The sequence below is a fragment of the Diadema setosum genome, chromosome 5, assembly GCF_964275005.1.
Source record: "Diadema setosum chromosome 5, eeDiaSeto1, whole genome shotgun sequence".
NCBI classification, from domain to species: Eukaryota; Metazoa; Echinodermata; class Echinoidea; order Diadematoida; family Diadematidae; genus Diadema; species Diadema setosum.
In genome coordinates this window covers 20,827,274-20,853,987 of record NC_092689.1, presented here as the reverse complement: position 1 = coordinate 20,853,987, position 26,714 = coordinate 20,827,274, and the positions used below count along the sequence as shown (strand labels likewise).

Sequence of the window (26,714 nt, the reverse complement as noted above, 5' to 3'; positions counted from 1 at the left end):
TTGGCAAAATATTAAAATGACATGTACATGTATTTCACAAATGTCTTAAATGTTCACCTTCCTTGACCTACAATGTAGGTTTAATTGGATGAATGGGAGAGCATGTACTTGGGGATTTGAGGACTTTTACTTGACTTTGACCCTTTTATAAGTTTACATTGTATGCATTGAGTAATTTTCATGGTATGGAGAAAAGTGCAATTTCTGTATTGAATAGTAAATTGTTACCATTTTCTCATGGCCTTTGACTCTTGACTTTTGACCCTATGACCCTAAAATTCATAAGAGAAACAATGTCAGGTAGAACATGCATAAATATGTACTAGGTGTCAAGACAACTTGAGCCACTTCCAAGATGGAGGAAAAAGTAAAGTTCAGCACTTTCCCTTGATCTTTGACCTTTACAAACATGTATATGTTAGCACTGTGATATTTGGATATTTGTAGCAAATCTGAAAGGTATTGAAAGTATGTTGTTATGATAGCATCATTTTTTTTTTATTACCTCCGCCAAGGGGGGAGGTTATGTTTTCGTTACCGTTGGTTTGTGTGTTAGTTAGTTAGTTTGTCCGCAAAAGAACTCAAAAAGTAGTTAACGGATTTGCATGAAACTTGCAGGAAAGGTTGAAGGGACTGTACAGTACTGGTTGAGGTGGGGATTCATGTTTTGAACATTCCTAAGTGAGATAATGGAAAGCCTCTTATGAAATATGAAAGAGCATGTAATTTTAAGAAGGATTCAACATTTATTTGATGAAAATTGGTTTTCAAATGGCCGAGATATCCAAAAAAGTGCTAATAATAAAAGGCGACATGCCACAACTTTATTAGGATCTCTTTGTTTCATCTTGTTTTTTGGATATCTCAGCCATTTCAAAACTGATTTTCAGTGATTAAACTTTTGATACCCCTCAGAACTGCATGCTCTTTGACATCTCATAGAGTGGTTTCTGAATATCTCACAAAATGTTAAAAGCTAAATCCTCACCTCGACCAGAACTGTACACAACCTTTAAGAATGGCACAAGTAACAAACGATTGACTTTTGGTGGTGATCCGAGAATTTTTTGGGAATTTATGAAGGATTTTTGGTATTTTGGCGGGTAGGGTCAATGAACTTGGGAGTTCAGGCTGCGCGTATTTGAGGTTTGCATGTGCGCACTAAAGTGCGTGCTCTAGTTTCTGCTAGGGCAAGGTGCGCCGTGCAGTTGAGGGTTTATGACATAACAAAGGCTTCTATATTGGGAAAACGGGCGACTTTCAGCACACAATGCTCACTGATATCTATGGAAGAACAAAATCAGTGGTGGAAATGAGCTGCATGCTTGGCGGAGGTCTGTGCTCTCAGAGTGCTTCTAGTTTATTTATTTTTTTAGGGGCGAACAGATATGGATTAGGTATGTCTTCTCGGTTTATAAGTGACCAGGGATTCAGCGCATATGACGGCCATAGCAGATTGAGTGTGCAGGGATAATCTTCTGTTGTGGCGGGAGGTATGAAGCATAATAATAGCAGTTTTAACGATAGATTTGGCTCTCCAAGAGTTTGAGTATTTGATTGGAATTTTGATACATATGGTTATTATAAGATTTTTTTGTTTGTTTGTTTCTGTATAGTGAAAATGATAGCTGATTTGGCTGACTACCCCGATATTTTTGAGCAGTTGATTTAAAGTTTTGTGTGGGGGATTTGTATAGTTTATTGTTTTCCTCCTTTTTGGGAGGTAAAAAAAAAGTTACCAATTGTTAAGCTGATAGTAAAGTAAAAGGTAGATAAGTATATTGTTACTTTATGTAGTGTTTGAGCATTTGATTTGAAATTTGGTAAGAGTTATTATTATTGTCAATGGGGCACATGTATGTTGTATATGCATATACATGTGCATATACAACGGTAGGTCTATTTGTATCTTTTGATACTCTAAATCAAATGTTTTTATTGTCTGCTGTAATTATTTATGTGTAATGGAATACTGTATTATTGGAATACTGTATTATGATGCAAAAAAAAAAACACCTACACTTATATAATGTACACCTCTCTTACACTACTCTGATGGAATACTGTATTATGAAAGAGAATTGTATTTGAAGCATAATAGCAGTACAGTATTCATCGCATAATCGGGCATCTGATAATCGGGAACCTCGCTTGAATGACATATGCTTCCCAGAAACATTTCCAATGCACATTATTTTCACTGGATAATTGGACCTCTGATAAATGGGACAATTTTTCTTCAAGTGATCTTTGATTTTGTTGATATTTTACACCAAAAAATATACCAAAATACCACAACAATATTTCAAAGATTCCCTATCAGTTGTCGTTTACATCAAACTTACAAAGCAAGCTTCGGACTGGTGTGTTTTGACCTCCGTCCATCCAGTACACGTACATTTCAGCTCGCTGCCCGCCTTCGCTTTTCTGTACATGTTCAATATGGCGAGCTAGATCGCTGTACAGTGCAGTGATCGCAGCAAGTAAACAATCAAGCCGTGATGATTGAATGATTGAAGGACTTTTCACTGACGTTCCCACATCAGTTCTGGGTAATCATTTCCCATGGTTGTGGATATGTATTTAGACAGAACGCCCTACGTGTCCAAGAATTCTACGAATGTTTAAGAAAGTGCTAGCTTTTAATCCACATATTTTGTGTTCGAAGAGAGGTGACAGAAAAAGAACCTGGTTGCGATTACTACATCATTGCGAGAATGCAGGGACAGCTAGAGGGTCGCGCCGAGGGGTAGCGTGGTTGTGTATTCATGTACAGTACGTCAGTATGCTGTGTGTGTGTGTGTGTGCACTACATAATGTACATGTCGTATGCCGTTAGTGTATGGTGAGTGCTCATCGCGAAATCGGGCACCCCCGCTTAAAGGGGCCGTGTTTGCTACTCCCAACCTGTCCCGATTATGCGATGAATACTGTAATAGCATAATAGCAGTTTTAGGGATAGATTCAGCTCTCTACGAGTTTGAGTATTTGATTGGAATTTTGATATATATGGTAAGGAAGTAATAAGGCTTAATTTTTTGCATAGACTGTTTAATGTGAATGTTTATTGTATCGTATTGTTTTGTTTCTTTTGTATTTTATTTACATCAAGAATACGCAATTCAGTCTCTGGGCTGCTATGTATTTTCCTTTTGATGAAATAAACTAATATCTATCTATCTTTCTATCTATCTACCATGTGCACCCAAAAATTGATAGCACAACCTCACCCCCTCATACACATACATGCCAAGTTTCATTAGGATACCTTAAAAGGTTTTTAGTTACGCTGTCCACAAAATTTGATTACAGACGGATGGACGGACGACCTGAAAACATAATGCCTCCGGCACCACTTCATGGTGGAGGCAGAAAAAAATGCAGAAAAAAGAACTGCAAAAGCTCACCTGAGCTGTTCAGCTAGGAGAGCGTTAAGCTAATAAAATTCAGCTGATACAATACCAGATAATTTTCACTATGATTTAAAGTCACATCACACATGCACCACTTTCTCTCTGAACACATGGTAGCCTTCATTGATCTATGATTCTCTCTTGAAGTACGTATTGGTTACGAAAATACATTCATGTACACACAAGAGTACCCATAAAACACTATGGCTAAAAGATTACCCTGGCACCTGTACATCCTTTCTTGGCATCCTTCCAAATGATGCATCAGCATATTATCAACAAAACAATATAAAAGGGAGAAATAAATAGGCATACTATTCCTTTTTATAATAATGGGTTTGATGTTAACAGCAGTTACAGTAATCAAGCTCAGGTCCAAAGTACTCCCGAGGTCAGGCAAATCATGCAAATATCTTGATTACATAGGGACTACGTGCAGACGTTACATCACTGCATAACAAGGGTTGTGAGTACGTGACTGTTTTTCATTTGTAGGTATGAGTAAAGATTATCCTTGGATGCACAGACTATTTCCTCATTACAGCTATAACATTAGATTGAGCCATGAGTACATGAAATCTGTACAATTATCTCTTGTAAGAAATGGATAGGTATTGAAGAATAAATGTGGGGAACAAATCTAAAGATATATTTGTGCAAGATACATCAAAAAGAAAGAAATAACATGAAGCTAAACAATTCAAAACAGCAATGTAAAAAAAAAAATATGTATCATAAACATACACTGATTTTATTACTTTCTATTTCAGTTTCGTAAATTCAAGTTTACTTTTCAATTATTAGGGAGCCCTGGATCTCCACAGTAGCATTTGGGGTGACAGGGACCAGAGTATCCTCCATCATTTAATCCTTGTTAGCCATACATGTAGGTGTAGAAGTGCATATTATAGTCCACTGGCATTTTAGGTGGGGGCACAGGAGAGTCTGCTGGCACTTACAGAGGAATAAATTCAAATGTAAGTGTGGATTAAGTAGATGCAGCAATAGTAGTAGAGAAAGTTTGTAAAATAATTTCGAGGAAAATTGCTATTGCTGGTTGAGAAGTCTACAACATTTTGTGACGTCAACTATGGAAAACGACAAAAGAAGATTATAAGAAACTAGAAATGTCGCTATGGCGACTGGTATGCCTCCACCATAATGCTTGGTTCTCCTAATAGGTCTATAGTATAAGTACAATGTCTTGACAATGTGTGATGCCAGTTTCACATAACAGGCAAAATATCAAAAAAGGGAAAGTAAACACTTTTTTATGTTTATATTTCTCAGAGAATATTTGGCTAAAAGTTAAAGGATTGGTATAGTATTGGTGGAGATAAGGATTGGGCTTTTAGCTTTTTGCAAAATACTAAGAAAGCACTTGTGAAATAGTATAGGGCATACTATGCTTGAACATGGGTCCCACGTTTTATTAGAATTGCTCTATATTGGGTATCTCAGCCATTTCAAAACCAATTTTCATCACATAAACATTGACTTCTTCTTGGAAATAATGCTCTTTCATATTTCATAACACTTTTCTCATTATCTCACCCCAAAATGTTAGAAACCTGAAGTTAGGTCTCAACCAAAACTATATGATCCCTTTAATGTACTATACCATATGAACGGTAATTCAACTGGCTATCAACCTGGCAGGTCAATAAAAAGGGAAACTTTATGCATGAGAGAACACCTTTGTTTTTCTCTTCAAAGGCACAAAAGTAACAAGAGACCTGAGGGTCTCGCGCTCACCTAAGATCGCAAGTTCACCTTCCATGCATTCTTGCATACTCTTACCTGAGAACACTGGAAACTTGGGGCGGGGGCAGCTTTGAGAGCTGAGGGCATGGTGTCCTTTTGCGTATATTCCATCACACTAGTAAAAATACCTGTGAAGTACATCGCACCGCCAGCGGAACATTTTCAAAAGTGGGGGGGGGGGGGGCTACTTCCTGGTTTCTTCAGCTGACATGCAAAAAAAAAAAAGAGTCTTCAGCGCAAAAGAAAAGCCTCACCCCACTCACACTCCAAGATAATCACTGTAAAAATGGAAATTTTCACGCAACCAGAAACTGGTGCCAAAATAAAAGCACACAAATATTTTTGCTTGCCATACGTTTCTGTGCATGATGTCTTGATTCCGCGGAATTAAAAACACGCAAACTCTTCTTACCCAGCCAAACGCCAAAAATTAGTCGGGCGAAAATATCCACTTTTACAGTATTTCTTTCCAGTGCCACTTACTCACTTCTGGGGTAAAAAAAGTTGGGGCATGGTGCCCATTTGAACAAATTGAGATCCTATCCCCCTTGGGATGCTACCTGCCAAGTTTGGTGAAAATCGGTCATGAGGTTCTCAAGAAGAAGAAGAAAATGTAAAAAGTTTCCGCACAATACACGACGCACGCCAGACGAAGAGCGATCGCAATAGCTCACTTGAGCCTTCGGCTCAGATGAGTTAAAAATTGCAAAAATGGATATGATGTCATTCATGCGTAAGTGCTCTTCCATGTAACAATCAGAAAAAAAGACAAATTTTACACAATGAAAAATATGACTTACGTTACAACAATAAACCTATGATTTCTATAATACCTTTGAAGCCCAAAAGATTAGTAAATGCCAAAATAAGGAAAATGAAGAATCTTCTGTCAAATCCAAACTGAAATGGAATGAGAGAAGAAGCAATATAAAAAAAGGGTAGGAATCTGAATTGATTTCTCAAATTAAGAAAATTGTAAATAACATTTGGTCCTCGAATTTTTCTAATGATTTCTTAAATTGCTAAATTAAAAGAACGAAATACCGATATTCTGTTCATTTATTCATGTTTGTGTCCTTACTCCCTATATCATTTGAAGTTCAAGTTGACAGAAAATTCTTATTTTCCCACTTCAGTTTCTCACTTTGATTTTGCTTGAGGTTATAAGGAGATAAAGAGAATAAAAAATTATTTTTGCTAGTTCATTCATGTCTCTCACTGTGTTAAACTGGTCTTTTGTTATCGCCGTTATCTTGAAGGGCATTTCCAAATGGAAGACAACATGTCAACTTTTGCAATTTTTACTTTTGTGCCTTGGAGGAGAAAAACAAATGTATTTACTCATGTGTAAAGTTTCCCTTTATATTGACCTACTAGGTTGACAGCCAATTAAATTAACTTTATTACGGTATACACTGCATACATATAAACTGATTTTCATCAGAATCTGCTATGAAAAATATGAACTCGAAAAAGTGTTCAAAAAGTATCACTTTATTTCCCTCACTCAAAAAACAGGGGGGAAGATAAATTTTCTCTTATCATATGTCAGTAACAAGTGGAGGGAATGTGAACTTTTCACATTAAAAAAAAAATCAATTTTGTGGAATTTTATATCATTTTCCATAAGTGATGTCACAAAATGCTGTAGTCCCCTTATCCATCAGTAGCGGCGCCGAAACTTTTCAATTCATAACTTGTGAACTGATCGTCCGATTTTCCTCAAGCTTTCACTGTTGTGTTCAACTAATATTGCTACATACATTCAATCCATTTTATTTACTTAAAGGGATGGTACAGTATTGGTGGAGATGAGTAATGGGTCTTAATTTTTTGCGAGATACCAAGAAACCACTTATGAAATAGTACAGAGCATACCATTCTAAGAGGAATTCACGGTTTATTTGATGGAAATCGGTTTTGGAATGGCTGAAACATCCAACAACAACAAAAAGTAAAACAAAGCAATCATAATAAAAGGTGAGTCTCATCTTTCCCATCTTTTGACATCTCAGTCATTTCAAAACCAATTTTCACCATATAAACTTTGAATTCCTCTTGGAATTATGTGCTCTTTCATATTTTATAAGAGGTTTCTCATCATTTTACACACACACACACACACAAAAAAAAATGTTAAAAACCTGACGTTAGGTCTCAACCAAAAATATACGATCCCTTTAGGTCTAATTCTACATCAAAATGTAGAAGGGGACTTGGTTGTTGACCCTTAATCCTCACAATCAGGATGTAGCTAAAGGTTATTGTCCTATAAAATTTCTGCGAAGGCGCTCGTGTTGGCTGACCATGGGATCACCATCCTTTTATCGACTGTTGACCATCAGATGTCACTAGGTTTATACAATGCGTGAACGATGAGTATCAAGTGACAGTTAATAAGCTATTGACCCTTCGATCTCACAACGGATAGTAATCGGACTGTGCAGAATATCGTTTACCCTCTGATGAGTGTTGAATTTGTGCTGGGCGACTCTCGAACACATCGGGCAGACGCAGATTGGAATCAGATGAGCGTCTGATGACGGTTAATCATCGGACACTACATAGATTGTTGCTGGACATCGGCCAGACACGTCCAATAGCTGCGCAACACAAATCTGACACTCAACAGACAGACTCCACACTCGTCCGACACTAGGGAGTTTTCGATTGGGTGAACGAGAAGGACGTGGCGCCGAGCGCAACCGTACGTCAAGGCGTCACGTCTGTACGTTGACCCGCTGCTAAAACACATTTCGATTTCGGGCGCCGGCGTCACGTCTCGTGCGTGGCGTGTGCAGGAGGCAACCTGTGCCTTGCGTGCATATACTAGTATACGGAATTTGTGACTGATTTCTGTACTTGTAATATTTATTTTGTCTTTGACTAGATGCGTATCCTGGGAGGAATTATGTGGATTTTAAAACATGATGCATGGTAAGACTACTAGGCAAATGCACATTGTGCACTAGCTTGGCCAAAAGCACCAAGATCCGTTTGCATAAAGCATTACGTGTAAATGCATGTGTGGGACTACGGTAGGCAGTGGCAAAGTGCGAAACAGTGAAAACGGACAAATAAAGTAGGTACCAGAGGCTGTAGTTTGTATGTCAGCGCTGCTGCTGTGACGTATCAAGATCATAAGCTTTCATGTAATTAGAATATAAATATTCTCTCGAAAGACAAAGGAAAACAGGTGAATTGAGCACGGATTTCCCGAGAGTCATCGTGCTCTTTCGCACGATACCCGAGAGGAGTGTGACGTCATAGCAAGGTGGGTTGAGCGCGGCGCAACTGATTTGGGTGGACGGTGATAACCGGGGTTAACGCGTTCGAAATTTGTGCGATGAGCCGAGGGTCGACACTCACGCATGCGCAGTACGTAAAAACTACGTCATAACAGGGTGACGCCTGGCTCAACGTGCAAATCGAAAAGTCCCTACTAACTCCACTTGCGATCAAGAAAGGCATCTCGTGACGAACTAAGCTCACAGCTCTGAGCTTAGTTCCTTCATTGGACGATCTTGCCTCTCCGGTCATGCCAGACATGTCTGACACTGACCTGATAGTCGGCCAACACAAGTAGGATTCATTAGACTGTAATCCGATAAATTTCGGTGGGTGGTCAGATGCAACAAACCTTGCTCCCGACATGTGACTGATGAGAAAAAAAAATCTCTGTGGAACGGGGGTATTATCTACTTGTTGTCACACATCAACTGCTCTTGTGCTAAATGTATGTATTTTACTATAACTGCTCTACATGTTTCCTGAGAGGTCACCTAGGTTTTCTGCTCCATAACCAACAACAGATCTCAAATCAAGCACAGTATCCACCACAAGTTGGCAGCCCATTCATAACAATCACATTATTGGTGAATGAATGTTCAGTTGTGACAAATTGAATCCACTGAATCAAGAAGAATTAACAGGGTTTGAGTGGAATAAAGAGGCAGAAATGACTGTTACCTCAGACAAATTAAAGGCATTATTTACCTTTGCCAATGAAACAAAAACCCAGCCTAAGTGCTCAAAATAGTTCTAGAATGTGGATAGAAACAACCAATGTAAAAATGTTAATCAGCATAATTATTGAGAAAAACAGTATGGTTTATCAAGAAAAATAGTGATATCATATCCATATATATAAGCTTTTTCTTTTGCAAATTTCTGTATGTAGGATGTTTTGTGATACAACATTCCTACATATATGCATCAAACATGATTACTCAAACATTTTCTCAATCACTGCTCCCAATGGTAAACAGTACCTCTAACCCACTGAAGATGAGTCCCAAGAATACAAGAATGGGAAATGCATGTAATAGCAAAATCAGTCCATCCCTAACAGGTTAAAGGCAAGATGGCAAAAGAACAAACATCACCACCAAATACAACTAGCACAGACACAGACACATACCCAAAAATATCAAACCTTCCATATTTCTATAATTTAAACAGGAATCACATGAACTGTTCTGCAAAAAAGAAAAATAAAAAATGACAGCATGAAATGCACTCAGTAATAATAATAATAATAATGATAATGATGATGATATTAATAATAATGATGACGATGATAATAATTATAATAACAATAACAATAATAATAATAATAATAACAAAAACAACAGCTGTGAAGACATCTAGGTTTGCTTTCTATGTCATTAAACTTGGAATTTTTGCTCAAATGCATGGTTTGAATATGGTTTTTAGTTAGGCCTATCTACATGTACTTCAACAAGAGACCCGCGGGTCTAGCACTCACCCGAGTATTGCAAGTTCACCTTTCACGCAGTCACTAATCTAAATTATTCACAGCACTACTAAAATTTGACCAGGCATTCTAAAGTAGAAGATAAAAATGTACAATAAGGGCCCAAATTTTTTAAGATTCCTTAATTTGGGGGGATGAGGCCCCCTGGGGCCCTCTGGGTGGGGCATGGTGCCCATTTTGATAAATTGAGATCCTGACCCCCTAGGGATGCTACCTGCCAAGTTTGACGAAAATCATGAGATTTTCAGGAAGAAGATGAAAATGTACAATTCAGGCCCCCATTTGGACCTTCCCACCCCTCCCCCCCCCCCTGCCCCCAAGAGGGGCACCCCTGGATCTGCTATGAACAAACTTGAAACTAAAGTCATTAATGTACTCACTCATAGTATTATCATAGCTCTATAACTTCTGATTCTAGAGAAGATTTTTAAAGATTCCTTCATTTTGGGGGGTTTGGACCCCCTGGCGGCCCCCTGGGTGGGGCATGGTGCCCATTTTAACAAATTGAGATCCTAACCCCCTAGGAATACTACCTGCCAAGTTTGGTGAAAATGGTCATGGGGTTCTCAGGAAGAAGATGAAAATGTACAATTTAGGCCCCATTAGGACCCCTCCCCACCCCCCTCCCCTGGGTCCCAAGGGGGGCACCCCTGATTCTGCCATGAACAAACTTGAACTACAGTCATCAATGTACTAACTTATAGTATTAACTTAGCTCTATCACTTCTGGTTCTAGAGAAGAAGATTTTTACAGATTCCTTAATTTTGGGGGGTTGGGCCCCCCTGGGGGCCCCCCTGGGTGGGGCATGGTGCCCATTTTAACAAATTGAGTTCCTAACCCCCTAGGGATGATAAACTCACAAAGAGTGATTTAAAGTCAGATAGCCACATATGTCTGATTACTCTTGATTGTATTAAAAAGCAAAGTCATATCAAACCACAGAACTTTGGTGAGAAAAGGCAGCCACTTTGACATACCAACAGTAGAGAACCTGACAGCTACAGGAGTCTTCTTCCCAATCGATTCAAAAGGTGCTGCCTTGCAGTACTTTGTGATGTCATGAGTGACCTCAAAGTAGCCAAAAGCACCTGTTTGAAGTGAAAAGCTCATGTTAATGTGGATTGAGCACTGATTTACAATACATGTAGCACTGGACATCAAGAGAGAGCATTTGTATTTAACAAACATGTTTTTCTTTTTCAAAAAACATTTACATAGCTGTTACATGCTGCATATTCACAAATAAAATTACAAGTACAGGTGGGCTATAGAGGGTGACATTTTCAGAACATACTCATCACACTTTAGTTTGATGACTTTGTGCCTACTGACACCTTTTTTGAGAAAAAAGAACGAAAAAAAAAATGTGAAATCCGGGTTGTCTCTACCGAATTCATATAAAATCCAAGATGGCTGCCATTTCAGCTTTAAAAAAAAAAAAAAAAAAAAAAATTCTCTGTAACTCGACTATTTTTTGGTCTATTGTGATGATTTTGGTGTCTAACCCCATGTTTTAGGGGTCAAGGAAATGGATTATAAAGATAAGTTTAGTGTAAAACCTAATCTTCCACATGATACTAACCTTTTTCCCATATTTAGGGTTAAATTTTCCTTCTCGGACTTTAACCCTACCACAACCACCATTTTTTTGGCACTTTTTTCTGTATTTTTTTCACATCCTGTTAGCTACCATACTCTTACAAGTTCTAGCTATCAATCTGGTGTTTTCTACCAACAATACAGCAAGAAATATATAAATAACCTACATTATAGGTATGTGTTATGCAGATACTGGTATGTGGCTGGTGCATTCAACAACAACAAAAAAATCAAAAATGGTGTCAGTAGGCACAAAGTCATCAAACTAAGGTGTGGTGAGCATGTTCTGAAAATGTGACCTAAAATTGAACCTCTATACACGTAGCCCACATCTATTACAAGGCTAAAATATGGATTTATGGAACGTCAGTTCAGTTTGTTTACTAGTGCGCTTTGAAAACAATGTCATATCCAATTACAAGTTTACTATTTCAACTAAAAGTCATAATCCTCCATGTTATTCATACCCTTTTCATAACTTTTTTTTTTTTGGTCATCTCAAATGATGCACCTGCATCATCATGGTTATTTGTTCTTTTATGTACAATATATTCAGCATTTACAATTTTCTTTTCTTCCAGACAACACACATGAGCACGGTTTGTATAAAATTGCAAAATTAGTATAATCTCTGACATATGCCAAAAATTTACTGAATTCCTACAACTGATGGGAGGGTTCTAAGAATTGTGTAATACTCATAGTGTTAGGTACAATATGAACCATCTAGATACTGCACAATTCCTTTAACACCTTCTAGATCTAAGAAGCATCTCTTTACCTGCTCCCTTGGCATGGACGACTCTTTCAGGAATCCTCTCACGGCCAAAGTGAGCCAACTCGTCTGTGAAGGTAAAGTCTTGCATGAGCAGGGGGCCACGAGCACCAGCAGTAATGACTGCCTTCTTGTTGTCGATGGGACATCCTGTGGATGTGGTCAGACGGTCAGTCTTGCCCTGCATCACAAAACCCAACATAAAGCCAGAAGAATTTTTATCAATTAGAATTACTCTCTTTCATGGGTGTGTTCTAGTTAGAATAGCTCAGTTCAGTAATGTATAAATCTAACCATACTTCAGGAAGAGGGCTTTTGTGTGTGTGTGTGTGTGTGTGTGTGTGTGTGTGTGTGTGTGTTTTCTCTCTCTCTCTCTCTCTCTCTTTGTCAGGGTGAGGGGCCATTTACTTTGATAAGAAACAAAGGGAAACATTATTTTCCAGTAGGCCATAAACATTCAACAAACATGAAATAGGAGAATACTGAAGCAAAAAAAAACTAGAAATGTCGCTACAGCGACTGGTTATACCCCCGCCAAACAACATTTCATAAGCTTTGGTCAAAACAACATTTGATAAGCTTTGGTCAAAAAACTGAGGAAGTAGTTAAATCTGCAAGATCTTTCCTTGATCTTCTTCCATTAATATGCCATTACCATGGCAACGTACTTTCGGGTACTGTCGAAAAATGCGTCTTGCACATCTACAACCACAGGCACACATCTGTACCAAGTTTCATGGAAATTGGGCAAAAACTGAGGAAGTAGTTTGCAACACAAAATTTTCCATCATTTTGGCTCATAATATGTGAGCTGTTACCATGGCAACATACTTTTTGTCACTGTCAAGAAATGTGTCATGCTGACCTATATCCTAAGACAAACATTCAATATGAATTCCATGAGAATTGGAAGAACACTGATGAAGCAGTTTTGCCATGAAGCATTTTGCCCTATATTTTACCAATAACATGCCGTTACCATGGCAACGCACTTTTTGCCACTGCGGAAATATGTGTCTTGCACATTAACATATTCAGATGAACATCTGTACCTAATTTCATAAAAATTGATCAAAAACTGTGGGAGGAGTTCGCGACGCAAGAGTTGTACCCATTTTTGCCCATAATATGCCGTTACCATGGAAACGTACTTTTGGGTACTGTCAAAAAATATGTCTTGCACATCTACAACCCAAGGCACACATCTGTGCCAAGTTTTATGGGAATCGGTTGAAAACTGAGGAAGTAGTTCGCGACGCAAGATTTGTACCCATTTTTGCCCATAATATGCCGTTACCATGGCAACGTACTTTTGGGTACTGTCAAAAAATACGTCTCGCACATCTACAACCCAAGGCACACATCTGTGCCAAGTTTTATGGGAATCGGTTGAAAACTGAGGAAGTAGTTCGCGACGCAAGATTTGTACCCATTTTTGCCCATAATATGCCGTTACCATGGCAACGTACTTTTGGGTACTGTCAAAAAATACGTCTTGCACATCTACAACCCAAGGCACACATCTGTGCCAAGTGCCCGACCGACCGACCGACCGACCGCCCGACCGCCCGCCCGACCGACCGTCCGCTGATTCCTATATACCCCCTTCAAACTTCGTTTGGCGGGGGTATTAAAAAAAAAAGGAAATGTTCCTCCATTTTCATTTTTCTAGATACGGACTGAACTCCCTGTGAATCACTTGTTAAATCATTATACTAGCAATGACCAGTTTGCAAAGCATTATGTATCCAGGATGCATGTTAAAAGACCATTCATGAGATTATCATATACACTCAGCACCAAATAGACACATTTTCAAATAGTGAAGACCATGAATTTTTTATTACCCTACACTTCTTTTGTGTGTTCTGTTTTTATTTCAGATGCTTCGGTATGGACACTTACAATCATATGTAATATCTGCACACACACACACACACACAGGCACACGTATTGTTGTAGTGCTTCAGCTGAAAACCGTCCAGAGATTTTGCTGCTAACTGATTTCATATTGACATGCATCTAACAATACAAGCAATACAATATAAAAAAACAAAGTGATTAAAGGGATGGTACAGTATTGGTGGAGATGAGAATTGGGCTTTTAACTTTTTGAGAGATACCAAGAGAACACTTATGATACAGTTGTATAGTACAGAGCATACCATTTTATTTGATGAAAATCGGGTTTGGAATGACTGAAACATCCAAAAACAAAGTAAAACAAAGCGATCGTAATAAAGTGTGGGTCCCACACTTTATTAGAATTGCTCTTTTTTGGATATTTCAGCCATTTCAAAACCAATTTCCATCAAATAAACATTGAATTCCTCATAGAATTACATGCTCTTTTATATTTCATAAGAGGTTTCTCATTATCTCACCAAAAAATGTTAGAAACATGAAATTAGGTCTCAACCAAAACTATACAATCCCTTTAAGAGCTTACATCCAAAGGCTGCAAAAACAGGCCGTGTGGGTGGGTAGGTCTGTTATAATGCCTGCTATTCAGTAATAAAATACATCATTAGAATTGGACTAGAGCAGAGCAGAGCACAAAGTGCCTGGTACCAGGAACAAACTACTGCCGTCGTTTTTCTATTTTTCTCCCCATCCCCTCCATCTTTCCATCAGTCTCTTACGTTTCACTCATAAAATACACTGTATGAGAAGGATATTTCACCTTCCTCGTAGTTCACCTTCCTCGCATTCTTGTAAACTATACCAAATTACTACCTAAGAACACTTGCGGGGGGGGGGGGGGGGAACTTGCGGGGGGGGGGGGGGAGGGGGCAGCTTTCAGGGCTTTTATTGGGGCATGGCACCCATATGCCCATTCCATCATACTGGTAAAAATACCGGCCAAGTACACTCTCTTTAGAAAATTTAACTATTGCAGTTTAAAAACAACAACAACAACTGAAATGTAACAATTGCCAATTGCCCCCCCCCCCCCCTGCCAAAACCCTGGATCTACTTGAAAGTGCATGCACTCACTATTTTCAAATATTTTGAACAATATATATATTTTCCTTTTTTGAAACAGCAGGTTTTGGTTGAGGTGACTTTTCAGCTTTAAATTTTCTGTGAAATACTTAGAAACCACTTAATGAAAGAATAATAAGCATACAATTCCAAGAGGATTTCAAATGATAAAAATAAGTTTTTAAATGGTGCGATATCCAAAAACATAGTGAAACAAAGGGATCCTAATACTAGGTGGGTCCCACCTTTTATTAGGATCCCTTTGCTTTGGATATCTCACAAATAAATGTTGAATTTCTCTTAAAATTATATGCTCTTTCATATTTCATAATAAGTTTCTCATTATCTAAAAAAATTATCATAAAAAGCATTGGAAACATGAAACATTGTCTCACCCATTTCAGTTTACAAATTGTCATCCTTGTGATAAGGCACTGGGTTTGGTGACAAATTTGACATGTGTTTTCAAGAGGAAAAAGAAAATGTGTTGGTCCTTTCCCTCCCCCCTCCCACCCCTGGGTCTGCCATGAACAAAGAAGAAACTATAGTCACCAAACTACTTACTCATAGCACTAACTTAGCTTATTAATTCTAAAGAAGATTTAAAAGATTCCTTATTTCTTTTTCTTTTTTTCGGGGGGGGGGGGGGGGGTGGTGTGGGCCCCTTGAGGCCCAAAGGAAAGCATGGTGTCCTGTTGCACAAATTGAGAACCTATACCCCTAGGGATGCTACCTGCCAATTTTGGTGAAAAGCCATCATAGGGTTTTCAAGGAGAAGATGAAAATGTACGATTAAGGCATCCTATTTGAACACCCCCCCCCCCCAAGGATTATTGCCACTTGGTTTAAAGGAACTGTACAGTACTGGTTGAGGTGAGAATTCATGTTTTGAACATTCTCACGTGAGATAATGAGAAAGCTCTTATGAAATATGAAAGAGCATGTAATTTTTGTTTTAAGTAGGAATCAATGTTTATTTGATGAAAACTGGTTTTCAAATGGCTGAGATATCCAAAAAAGTGATAATAATAAAAGGCGACAGGCCACAACTTTATTAGGATCTCTTTGTTTCACCTTGTTTTTGGATATCTCAGCCATTTCAAAACCGATTTTCATCAAAAAAACTTTTGATACCCCTTAGAATTGCATGATCTTTGACATCTCATAGAATGGTTTCTGAATATCTCGCAAAACATTAAAACCTAAATCCTCACCTCCACCAGAACTGTACACACCCTTTAATATCAAATGGTCTACTTCCCAGTTCATCTTAACACCACTATGGCTGAACTCATCTACTATCAATTTCGTCTAATGCCCATTTGGTCTAATCCTCACTTGGTCATATATAACAAAATGTCCAGTTTGGCCAATCATTTTGTCTATATGGTCTAATTGCAATCTAGTCTCCTTGGATTTTTTTTCCCATTTTTGTCTTATGAACTGTGGGTTTTAGAAGAAATAGGTATAGCCCATATGGAAGTAGACCAACTGGTAATGAGGCTAAGTGGCAACTGGATTTTAATAATGGTCAGTAGACAAACTGGCTGTAGACAAAACAGGATTAGACTATACATGGGTATAGACTACATGTAAGTGGCTATAAGACAAAGTGGGAGTAGACCAAGTGATACATCATCAGGACACCCCTTGATCTGCCATGAACAGACTTGAAGTTACACTCATCAATGTACTAATTCAACTTTGCTCTATAACTTCTGGTTCTAGAGAAGAAAATTTTTAAAGTGCTACTGTACGAGCTGTATGAGCTGTACGAGCTGGTGGTTTTATTTTCGCGAATCGCCTTTGAACTGCGAAAATAACAACACGCGAAAATAACAACGCACGAATAACTAAGTTCAGTTAGACCCTCGCAACCGCGAAATTAACAAGTAGCAATTCGCGAAAATATCTGTACGCGAAAACTTCAGCTCGTACAGTATTTTTTTGGAGGGGGGGGGGCGGGGTTGGGCCCCCTGGGGGCCCCCAAGGGGAGCATGGTGCCCATTTGAATACATTGAGATCCTATCCCTCTAGGGATGCTACCTGCCAAGTTTGGTAAAATCTGTCATGGGGTTTTCAAGAAGATGAAAATGTAAAAAGTTTATGCTCGACATACAACAGATGACATACAATGGAGGGTGAGTGATCGCAATGTAGCTTACTTGAGCCTTCAGCTCAGGTGAGCTAAAAATGCTGTATCTGCACCTCTTGATGTATAGCTCTACAAATTGCCTCTTAGATTATGTCTTTTTAAAAGTTTTTTCATTGACATAGGGGTTCAAGAATAGAGTTTTATCTAGCAATTAATGCATATGGAGGTTTTAAACTGAAGTAGGCCCCTGAAAGCGAATGTAAAAGACTTTTACTGCATGCAAGATATCTAACCGGTGAATTTAATAATAATAATAATTCACAACATTTATATAGCGCATTATCACATGAAATGTCTCCCAATCTGTCTTTACGGAACATGATCCACTACATACAACATACAGAGTCTAAACCCAATATAGCCCATATAATTAATGAAAACAATGCATTTGATTACATCAAAGAAAACACAATTTACTATTCAGATGTACTGTATCCAGACATGCATTCAAATTAGGGATGTTTATTGGGTATACATCTGTATGGTACACTGCCATTGCCAGTATTCTCTACAGTTACCGATAAGCTCTCCATTCACCACAACGCTGTGGATTGGATTCCACCCTTTGAGGAATGGGTAACTTCCTAGAGATTGTTACAGGAGTAAGTGAAGGGAAATATCTGTCAAGAATGCATCAGATTCAAAGCACGGAAAGTATCAGGTTAATGGGGAGGGGGTTGATTGAAGTGTAGACATTTGACCTCGTAACAACAACAACAGAATCAGTGAATTGTGGCTGAAAACCGAATGCTGCATCTAAATTTACATGTTTGACTTTTTTTAAACGTTTTGATAAAATTTTTAATAACAGAAGATTGCTCCAAATTACAAATCTTCTAAGGGTGGGTTTATGCTCTATTTGTGAAGGCAAAATCATTGATTTGAAACACTGATACCAAATGCTAATCCAAAACATCATTCACAAGGGTACTGTTTAACCCGTTGAAACTAGTCCCGAGTAAACTCGGGTAGGTGTCTATGGAAAATGCCTGGTATAGCCAAATCAGCCCATTCTCAATGGATTAATATGCTCTCCTTTATTTTCTTAACCTCAAGAAAGAACATTTGCAGTTGCTACATGTAGGTTGACCTATGCAGACATGTCAAAGTGGGGCGCGCTTTCTCTGAAGTTCTGAATTGAGTGTGTGCATCGTTCATATTTTGACTGGCTACCTGTTCAGCATGTCTATTATCAATACAGTATAATCTCTATTATTTACTACGACACTTAATTTGTACTATACTGTATGGACTCTAGAAAGATAGGAAAAGGGGGTATTTATTTTGTTGACAATTATTGGCAAAAAAAAAAATCATATTGTATTGTAGGAGCTGTGTCATGCATTTACATGTATACATACAGTACCAACTGGAAGCTCCAGCTAAAATGCACAACATGCGTGAATTGTACCAGGGAGGTGGAAACACATTGCACAATAATTGAAAGGATGGCTGGCCGGGGGCACGCATTTTCACTCGAACCAGAGCAAACTCGGAAGGCATTGAGATGATGTCATTGTAAACATCTTTTTCAGTGCTTTGTGTTTCAGCTTCCCCAGTAAACGTAATTAGAGAGTGATATGAATTGTAAAAACACCAATATGTGCATTTTGAATCGGCATTTTCAAACGCTGTTTATATCGAGGTGAGTCTGGACACAATCATGTTAAACTGCACTAATCATGCTTCAAAAGGCTGATTCTGGCCTCAAAAAGTTAAGCATGAACGCACCCTAAGAAACAATCACTTTCTGATATCCTACTCTCCATTCCAACAAAAATGTCTGGTCATGGTGGAATGCATCAACATGGCTAGTGTCACATTTCAGCATAAAAGCTTAGCAGCTGAGAAATTATATCAAATCACTCTGTTTTACTTAATTTTTCTTTGGTCATTCTTCCAATTGGAGTGTTCACTTTTCAGATTGGCCTTACATGCTTCATTACCACTAAAAATATGCTTGATACTGTCCTCTGAACTGCTCTCATTTTGCACACTCACAACATCACTGAATACATTATGGAAGAAATGTTCATTTTTTTTTTTTTCTCTCTCTCTAAATTTGACCCACACATTCTAAAAACTTCAAAATTCCAGCCAAAACTTCTTAGCCAATCCTGGATTTCTTTATGATGATTTGTGCTTTTAGAACACAGACAGACAGGAAATAGATGGAAGTTCTGTTCAAAGGGATAGCCCCAAACAATCTATGGTTTTGCAATTTAGGGCTGCATTTTATATTGTGAGCTCTATGTACTGTGAAGGAAACACAATGGGCCCATGCATTTCATATTGTTTGAGTTGTGATATGCCCATGAAGTGACAAAAGGGTGGGTTTTCCAGCATGAGGATTTGTGGTAGGCAGAAGTCAAGTGTGAAGAGGGAAAAATAATCTGAAATACCCTAGTAGCCTTGGACACGGCAGCTTTGCATGATGCTGGCTTCCTGCGGATATTTTGGCATGAATCACAGAGAAGGACGCTGGCACTGAAGCTATAGTCAGATAGGCTTTCATCTACCGAACATGACTTAACAGATATCTGCTACCTCAAACTATACCCTGTACAAAAAGATTGAGCAGCCAAGAAGGCTACTGGAGACCAATGTATTAGTCCGGAATGAAAATGAAGGATAGTTCATGTGCTGTATAGTACGCTATATCAAATAACAGCTGTTTAGCACCACCTTGGAACAATTCTCGCTATCGCCAATGACGTAAAAAGTACCCGGATGTGGCTTTTTCGTCAAGATTTAGTGCACTTCCGGGACTGGGGCACTTCCGGCGCGGGGCATATTTTGCACAGCGCCAGCATGCGCGTATGTGTACCTTACCTATAGCGCAGCGCCGACCACGGATACTAGTACAGTAGGCGGCTGTGCCCGAACCAGCCAGTGGCCAGGCCTGTGATGGATACATACTGTAGCTATAGCCTCCGCATTGCCCTAGGCTTTGCATTAGCTTGCACCACATGCACGTACGCGACACAAGCTAGACATACCGGTACATTGTACTGCTTGATCATGCGATCAACTTGCACATCAATGATCAGTCATCTCTGCATACGCTGAAAATAACAGTAATACTGGAAAATATTCACCCACCTGGATACCGTCATATGGAATGCCCAATCTTTTTTTATTTGTTCTCTGTCGAGGTGCCGTGAACACAATCGGGAACGAACCGTGATCTCGAACTTATCCCGTCTCCGATCGAAGCAATTTCTTCCAAGCAAGTCGCACGCGCGCTGCGCAATGCGCTGTGGAGTCACCCGCAAACTTCACCCACGCGGCAAAGTCACGTCTCGCATGCCAGTAAGGGACCTATTTCTGTAGAATTTGTTCATTTATTGTTGTGCAAACAACACATGACAGCTCCGCAGTAACGACCCATAGTCATATCTAGAGCAATTTCTCAAGAATGGAGAAATTTCAAATCATATTAAAGCTAGAATTCAAGTCGAGGAAACAGTGAGTACACATAGAATACAGTCGGTTGTATGTGTAAATAGCATTAGTCACGTATCACGCGCGTACGAACGGAAGTGACTTGGCTCCCGGACTATCCCATAATGCACCGTAAATGACACTTAAAATCAACATCCGGGTACTTTTTACGTCATTGGCGATAGCGAGAATTAGCCCATCAGGTCACAAAAAGACAAACAGTCCAAGATTTGTGTTACATCAGGCAGGAACTATCCCTCGAGGAGGCAAGATTTTTCTACTTTTACTCTGCACCTCCCACCACACCATAGAAACTTCCACCAAGTGTGTTGACATTTCATCCTGCCTCAAAGCAATTTTGACAAAGGGAGAACACGGGAGGGATATTTCACCACCCCCCCCCCCCCCCTCCCACTGAATCTTTTAACCAAAAATTGTGACAGGATACCCCAAGCCACAGACAGCAGGTACTGTTTCAGGGGTGATTCACCCATTATCTTGCACTTCAAAACAATGTCACAGTAGTGATATTGGCCTTGTAGTGCTGTCATTTAAGTCAAATGCGGAGAGACACCTGGCTACTGAATGTCAACACTGATTTCCCATCTGTCATACATTCTGATGCAGAGAAGAGATGGGTAGAGGGAGATATGGCACTAAACCTGGCATTTATTTTTTACAACACTCCTTTGCATGAGCTGAGGCTAATATTAAAGTTAGTATGTGTAGTAGTATGTAGTTAGTACTGTACTGTATACTCCTTCAGGGCTTGAATTAATCAACGGTCATCAAATGCCTCTTGAGTTGGCCGTGATGCCCCCCCAGAAAAACTAGAAATGTCCATTGCATGCGCAATACGATTGTATCCCCCAGCACTAGCACCAGCTTTTGCTTTATCTTCACATTTGAGTGAGGGGAACAGATCCCCTCCCCTTCTTAAAACAAGAAGGCGAATATTCACTGAGGGCAGCACTTCCAAAATATTTGACTTATATCTTGGTAGACATTCATACCAAATTTGAACAAAATCCGTCCAAAATGTAGCCGATAGAGCACAAAAAAAAAATCCACCAACAGCATGACCTTTGACTCTAAGTATAAAAGCAGTGTTCTTGTTAATAGCCGTTAACTGGTTATCTTTACGGGCTGTAACGCCGATCGTAACCGGCTGTGGCTTCATTTTTTAAAAAAATGAAAAAAAATGAAGAAAAAAAAAGAACAAGAAAAAAATATAAAAAAATGAAGAAAAAAAAAGAACAAGAAAAAAATATAAAAAAAATAACAAAAAAAAGAAGAAAAGAAAAAAAATAGTTTCAATTCGAGACTGCACGTGCGCGCAATGCACACCGACACTACTGTGCCCGCTCGATTTGTACGCGCGTCGGTACGTACTCGTACGAGTTAGCATGCAACGAGCGCTAGCTGGTACGGTACGGCGCGAGGTATAATAAGTATATACGTTCCAGTGCAGTACCAAAGTCCAAAGCTAAGTTAGAGCTGAGGCAATCATCTTCGACTCTGTATGATTATCAAATAAATGTCGGATGTTTGCTTATACTTTTGGAAATGAATAACGGTAAGATTCAGCTCTGGTCAGTGCTAAAATTAATGTCAGATACTTGATTTTGCGTTTGGAAATAAATAAGGATAACATTCAGCTCCGGAAGATGCTGAAATAAATGTTGAATGTTTGCTTTGACGTTCAGAAATGAATAATAATAATATTCAACTCCGTACAATTATAAAATAAATGTCGGATGTTTGCTTCAATACTTTTGATAATGAGTAACGGTAAAATTCAGTTCCGTACGTGCTAAAATTAATGTCAGATATTTGATTTTGCATTTGGAAATGAATAAGGATAGCAATTGGCTCCGGAAGATGCTGAAATAAATGTCGAATGTTTGCTTTGACGTTCGGGAATGAATAATAATAATATTCAACTCCGTACAATTATTAGATAAATGTTGGATGTTTGCTTATACTTTTGGAAATGAATAACGGTAAGATTCAGCTCCGTTCGGTGCTAAAATTAATGTCAGATATTTGATTTTGTGTTCGGAAATGAACAAGGATAGCATTCGGCTCCGGAAGATGCTGAAATAAATATCGAATGTTTGCTTTGATATTCGGAAATGAATAATGATAATAATATTCAACTCCGTACGATTACCAAATAAATGTCAGATGTTTGCTTATACTGTTGGAAATGAATAACGGTAAGATTCAGTTCCATACGGTGCTAAAATTAATGTCAGATATTTGATTTTGCGTTCGGAAATGAATAAGGATAACATTTGGCTCCAGAAGATGCTGAAATAAATGTCGAATGTTTGCTTTGACATTCGGAAATGAGTAATAATAATAATATTCAACTCGGTACGATTATTAAATGAATGTCGGATGTTTGCTTATACTTTTGGAAATGAATAACGGTAAGATTCAGCTCCGTTCAGTGCTAAAATTAATGTCAGATATTTGATTTTGCGTTCGGAAATGAACAAGGATAGCATTCAGCTCCGGAAGATGCTGAAATAAATGTTGAATGTTTGCTTTGACATTCGGAAATGAATAAAAATAATATTCAACTCCGCGCGATTATTAAATAAATGTCAGATGTTTCATTTTGCGTTCGGAAATGAATAAGGATAACATTCGGCTCCGGAAGATGCTGAAATAAATGTCGATTGTTTGCTTTGATGTTCGGAAATGAATAGTAATAATATTCAACTCCATATGATTTTTAAATGAATGTTGGATGTCTGCTTTTACGTTCGAAAGTAAATTTTGCGTTCGGAAATGAATAAGGATAACATTCAGCTCCGGAAGATGCTGAAGTAAATGTCGAATGTTTGCTTTGGTGTTCGGAAAAGAATAATAACTAGAGATTGTAATTTGTCAACACTGACAAATTAAGGGGATCCGATCTTTTTGGAAATCAATGATTCGGGTCCTGATTGTAATAGGCATGACCATACAGAATTCATCTGTGTTTAGAGACTTTGGCCGTAAGATGTTTGGATTCTCATTTAGAAAAGGGAGTCATATCTGCCATCTTTGGTACCAAATTCCGTATACACTAAAACGAAGATACAGAAAGAAGGACATATGACCTTTGACCCACATTTACACTCCCAAGATGGCATCTGAGGAAAAAGTGGTTATTTTGTGAAATGATTCTTGAAAGAAAAGAAAGAAATATCTCAATACATCGAAGATAAGCTTTAATTTCAGCCAAAATTTTTAAACATGATCCCGACATCGTATGAAAAAAAGAGGACACTTTTACGATAGCGCAAAGTCTCAGCTACAACATATTAAAATCTGGGAGACATTCACCCAAGGGTAAGTGAGCTAGTGCTCGATAAAGACAATCATGTCAATTTTCACATCTAGAAAAATTCCCTCCCACAGAGATAACACGTCATAACGAAGATACAGAAAGAGACCGACCTTTGACCCCACTTTGCACAGACAAGATGGCATCTGAGCAAAAAGTGACTATTTTGTCAAATGATTCTTGTAACATGGTCTTTGCCTGTGCAAAATATGGGAAAGATAGGACATGTATTCACCAAGATACAGGATGAAACATTTATGACCTTTGACCCTAATTTACATACCCAAGATGGAGTCCTATCAAGTAGTTGTTATTTTATGAAATAATGTATGTGACATGAACTAAACATCTGCAAAATATGGGGGTGATAGGGGCTGTTTTTCCTAAGTTACTGCAAAGAAAGTTGCAGATCTCAATACATCAAAGATAAGCTTTAATTTCAACCAAGTTTTTTGACGTGATGTCGACGTCCAGAGAAAAAATGGAGGGTACACTTACGATAGCCCAAAGTCTCAGCTACAACATATTAAAATCTAGGAGAAATTCACCAAAGGGTAAGTGAGCTAGTTCTCGATAAAGATAGTCATGTCAATCTTTATTTCCAGAAAAACTGCACTCCCATGGAGATAACACGCAAACCGGTCACATTTGACAAGGTTAAGTTCAATCCATTTTTATGAGGTGATGCCGTCATCCAATCAAAATTTTGTAGAACATTATAAAAGAGCATTAAAGAAGCTACAACATACTGAAATCTAGGTGTAAATCGGCAAAGGATAAGTGAAATACGCTCGAGTGAACTTGAAATTCGATGACGTCATTTTGAAAATTTATTTTTTTTATTTCATTAAGAAATTTGATATCTTTTAATAATTTTTTCAGCATCGCCAACCGATGAAATGACATGTACAATTCATCAGCTTTCAGAATATGTAAAGAAAATGGGGGGTCACCATCCATCCTGACAAGTAAAATCGGATTTAAAATTGGCATTTTTTTGGCATAGTTGCACTGTATATCGCCATTGACGCGCGCGCGGAATTTCAACTTTGACAGGCCCGTATGACGTCATATTGAGTCGGATTGACTTGAAACTTGGTAGAAATATTCCTTGACATTTCAGACATCCGATCCATGTGAAAAATCGGGAAATTTTTATTGCATATGAGCTATGCTTGGGTATATGTACGCGCGCGTACGCGTCAGTCCAATATTTTCAACTTTTCAAAAAATGCTCCAAATGGTCTGAAACGTGTGGAAAAAAAAATTTGAGCTCGATTGGAGCATGTAAATATTTCAACGTGCGCATACGCGCACGTTTTAAGGGTAGAGATGAAATTTGAGAATATGAGTAAAAAGCGCTTGACTTGAACTATATGGCAAGTAAATTTCATTGAAAAATTCCATTCCATTAATGAGATATGAATGAAAATGTGATTTCATATAATGACGTCATAGTGACGTCATGGTCGACCAATCACAATGATACATTAGATCTGTCATCTTTGGGACATGATACATACATGGTATAAGTTTGAAATTGATAGTCTGAGAACTTTCTGAGTTAACCTCTGCACAACTTTTGTCCAGAAATAAAGAAAGAAGAAGAAGAACAAAGAATCAGTACAGATACAGAAGGTGATCCGAGAGGATACTCAGATCACCTAATAATATTCAACTCTGTACGATGATTAGGCCAAGTAAAAAAAGAAACCAGTTTCTCGTCCTCGCGCGCATCGATTTTGGCCGCCGCATCGATTTTTTTACTATTTACTATTTTCAAAATGGCGCTGAAAATACCAAGAAATTCATAATTCTCGTCCCAGCCCGCTCCCCGCCCGCATCGATTTTCAGTTGCCGAATCGACTTTTTTGATATTAACTATTTTTTCGGCCGCCGAAAAAAGAAATTGACAATAATATTCACCTACCAATGGTGATGTCTCATTTCTAATTACGCCTTGCGTCCTCTTCTTAGCTGTAGTACAGCTGTAGCTTCTGTAGTGCGTATGTAATAACGCATGCATTTCACACTGCTCCACAAAGCACCAGTCGAACTGTAGTTGGATGGGCGGGCCGCGGGCGGGCCTGGGCTGTGATGTACAGCGCACTCGGTACGTCATGAACGCGATAGCGGCAACATTTTTGCGAACAATCGCTGATATTCCACGCGTATTTCGCGCATTGTTCGTATTTTTCCCTGTTTCTCATATTTTAAGCGGATGAATTGTACAGTGCACTCCCGTTATAACGAACACGGTTATAACGAAATTCCAGTTACAACGAAATAAAATTTAGGGCCGCAACATTATCAACTCTATGTATTTTTATTGTTTATTCATTCGGTTATAACGAAATTTCGTTATAACGAAAGAAAACTGCCGGTCCCGAGGACTTCGTTATAACGGGAGTCCACTGTACTGTACAAATGCTTGTGCGGATTGTATGGAGTTTGTATACAT

At 38.6% G+C, this 26,714-nt stretch overlaps 1 protein-coding gene across 1 annotated transcript in view; it reads right to left on the bottom strand.

Annotated features, from left to right (window-relative positions):
* LOC140228634 (catalase-like) overlaps window positions 1–26,714 on the bottom strand; it is an 83,042-nt gene that overhangs the window by 40,358 nt on the left and 15,970 nt on the right. Inside the window, exons 2-3 of the mRNA XM_072308881.1 lie at window positions 12,336–12,510; window positions 10,933–11,043 (exon numbers count right to left, since the gene is read on the bottom strand). Of these exons, the coding sequence (XP_072164982.1) occupies window positions 10,933–11,043; window positions 12,336–12,510 (286 nt within the window). The remainder of the gene's footprint in view (window positions 1–10,932; window positions 11,044–12,335; window positions 12,511–26,714) is intronic.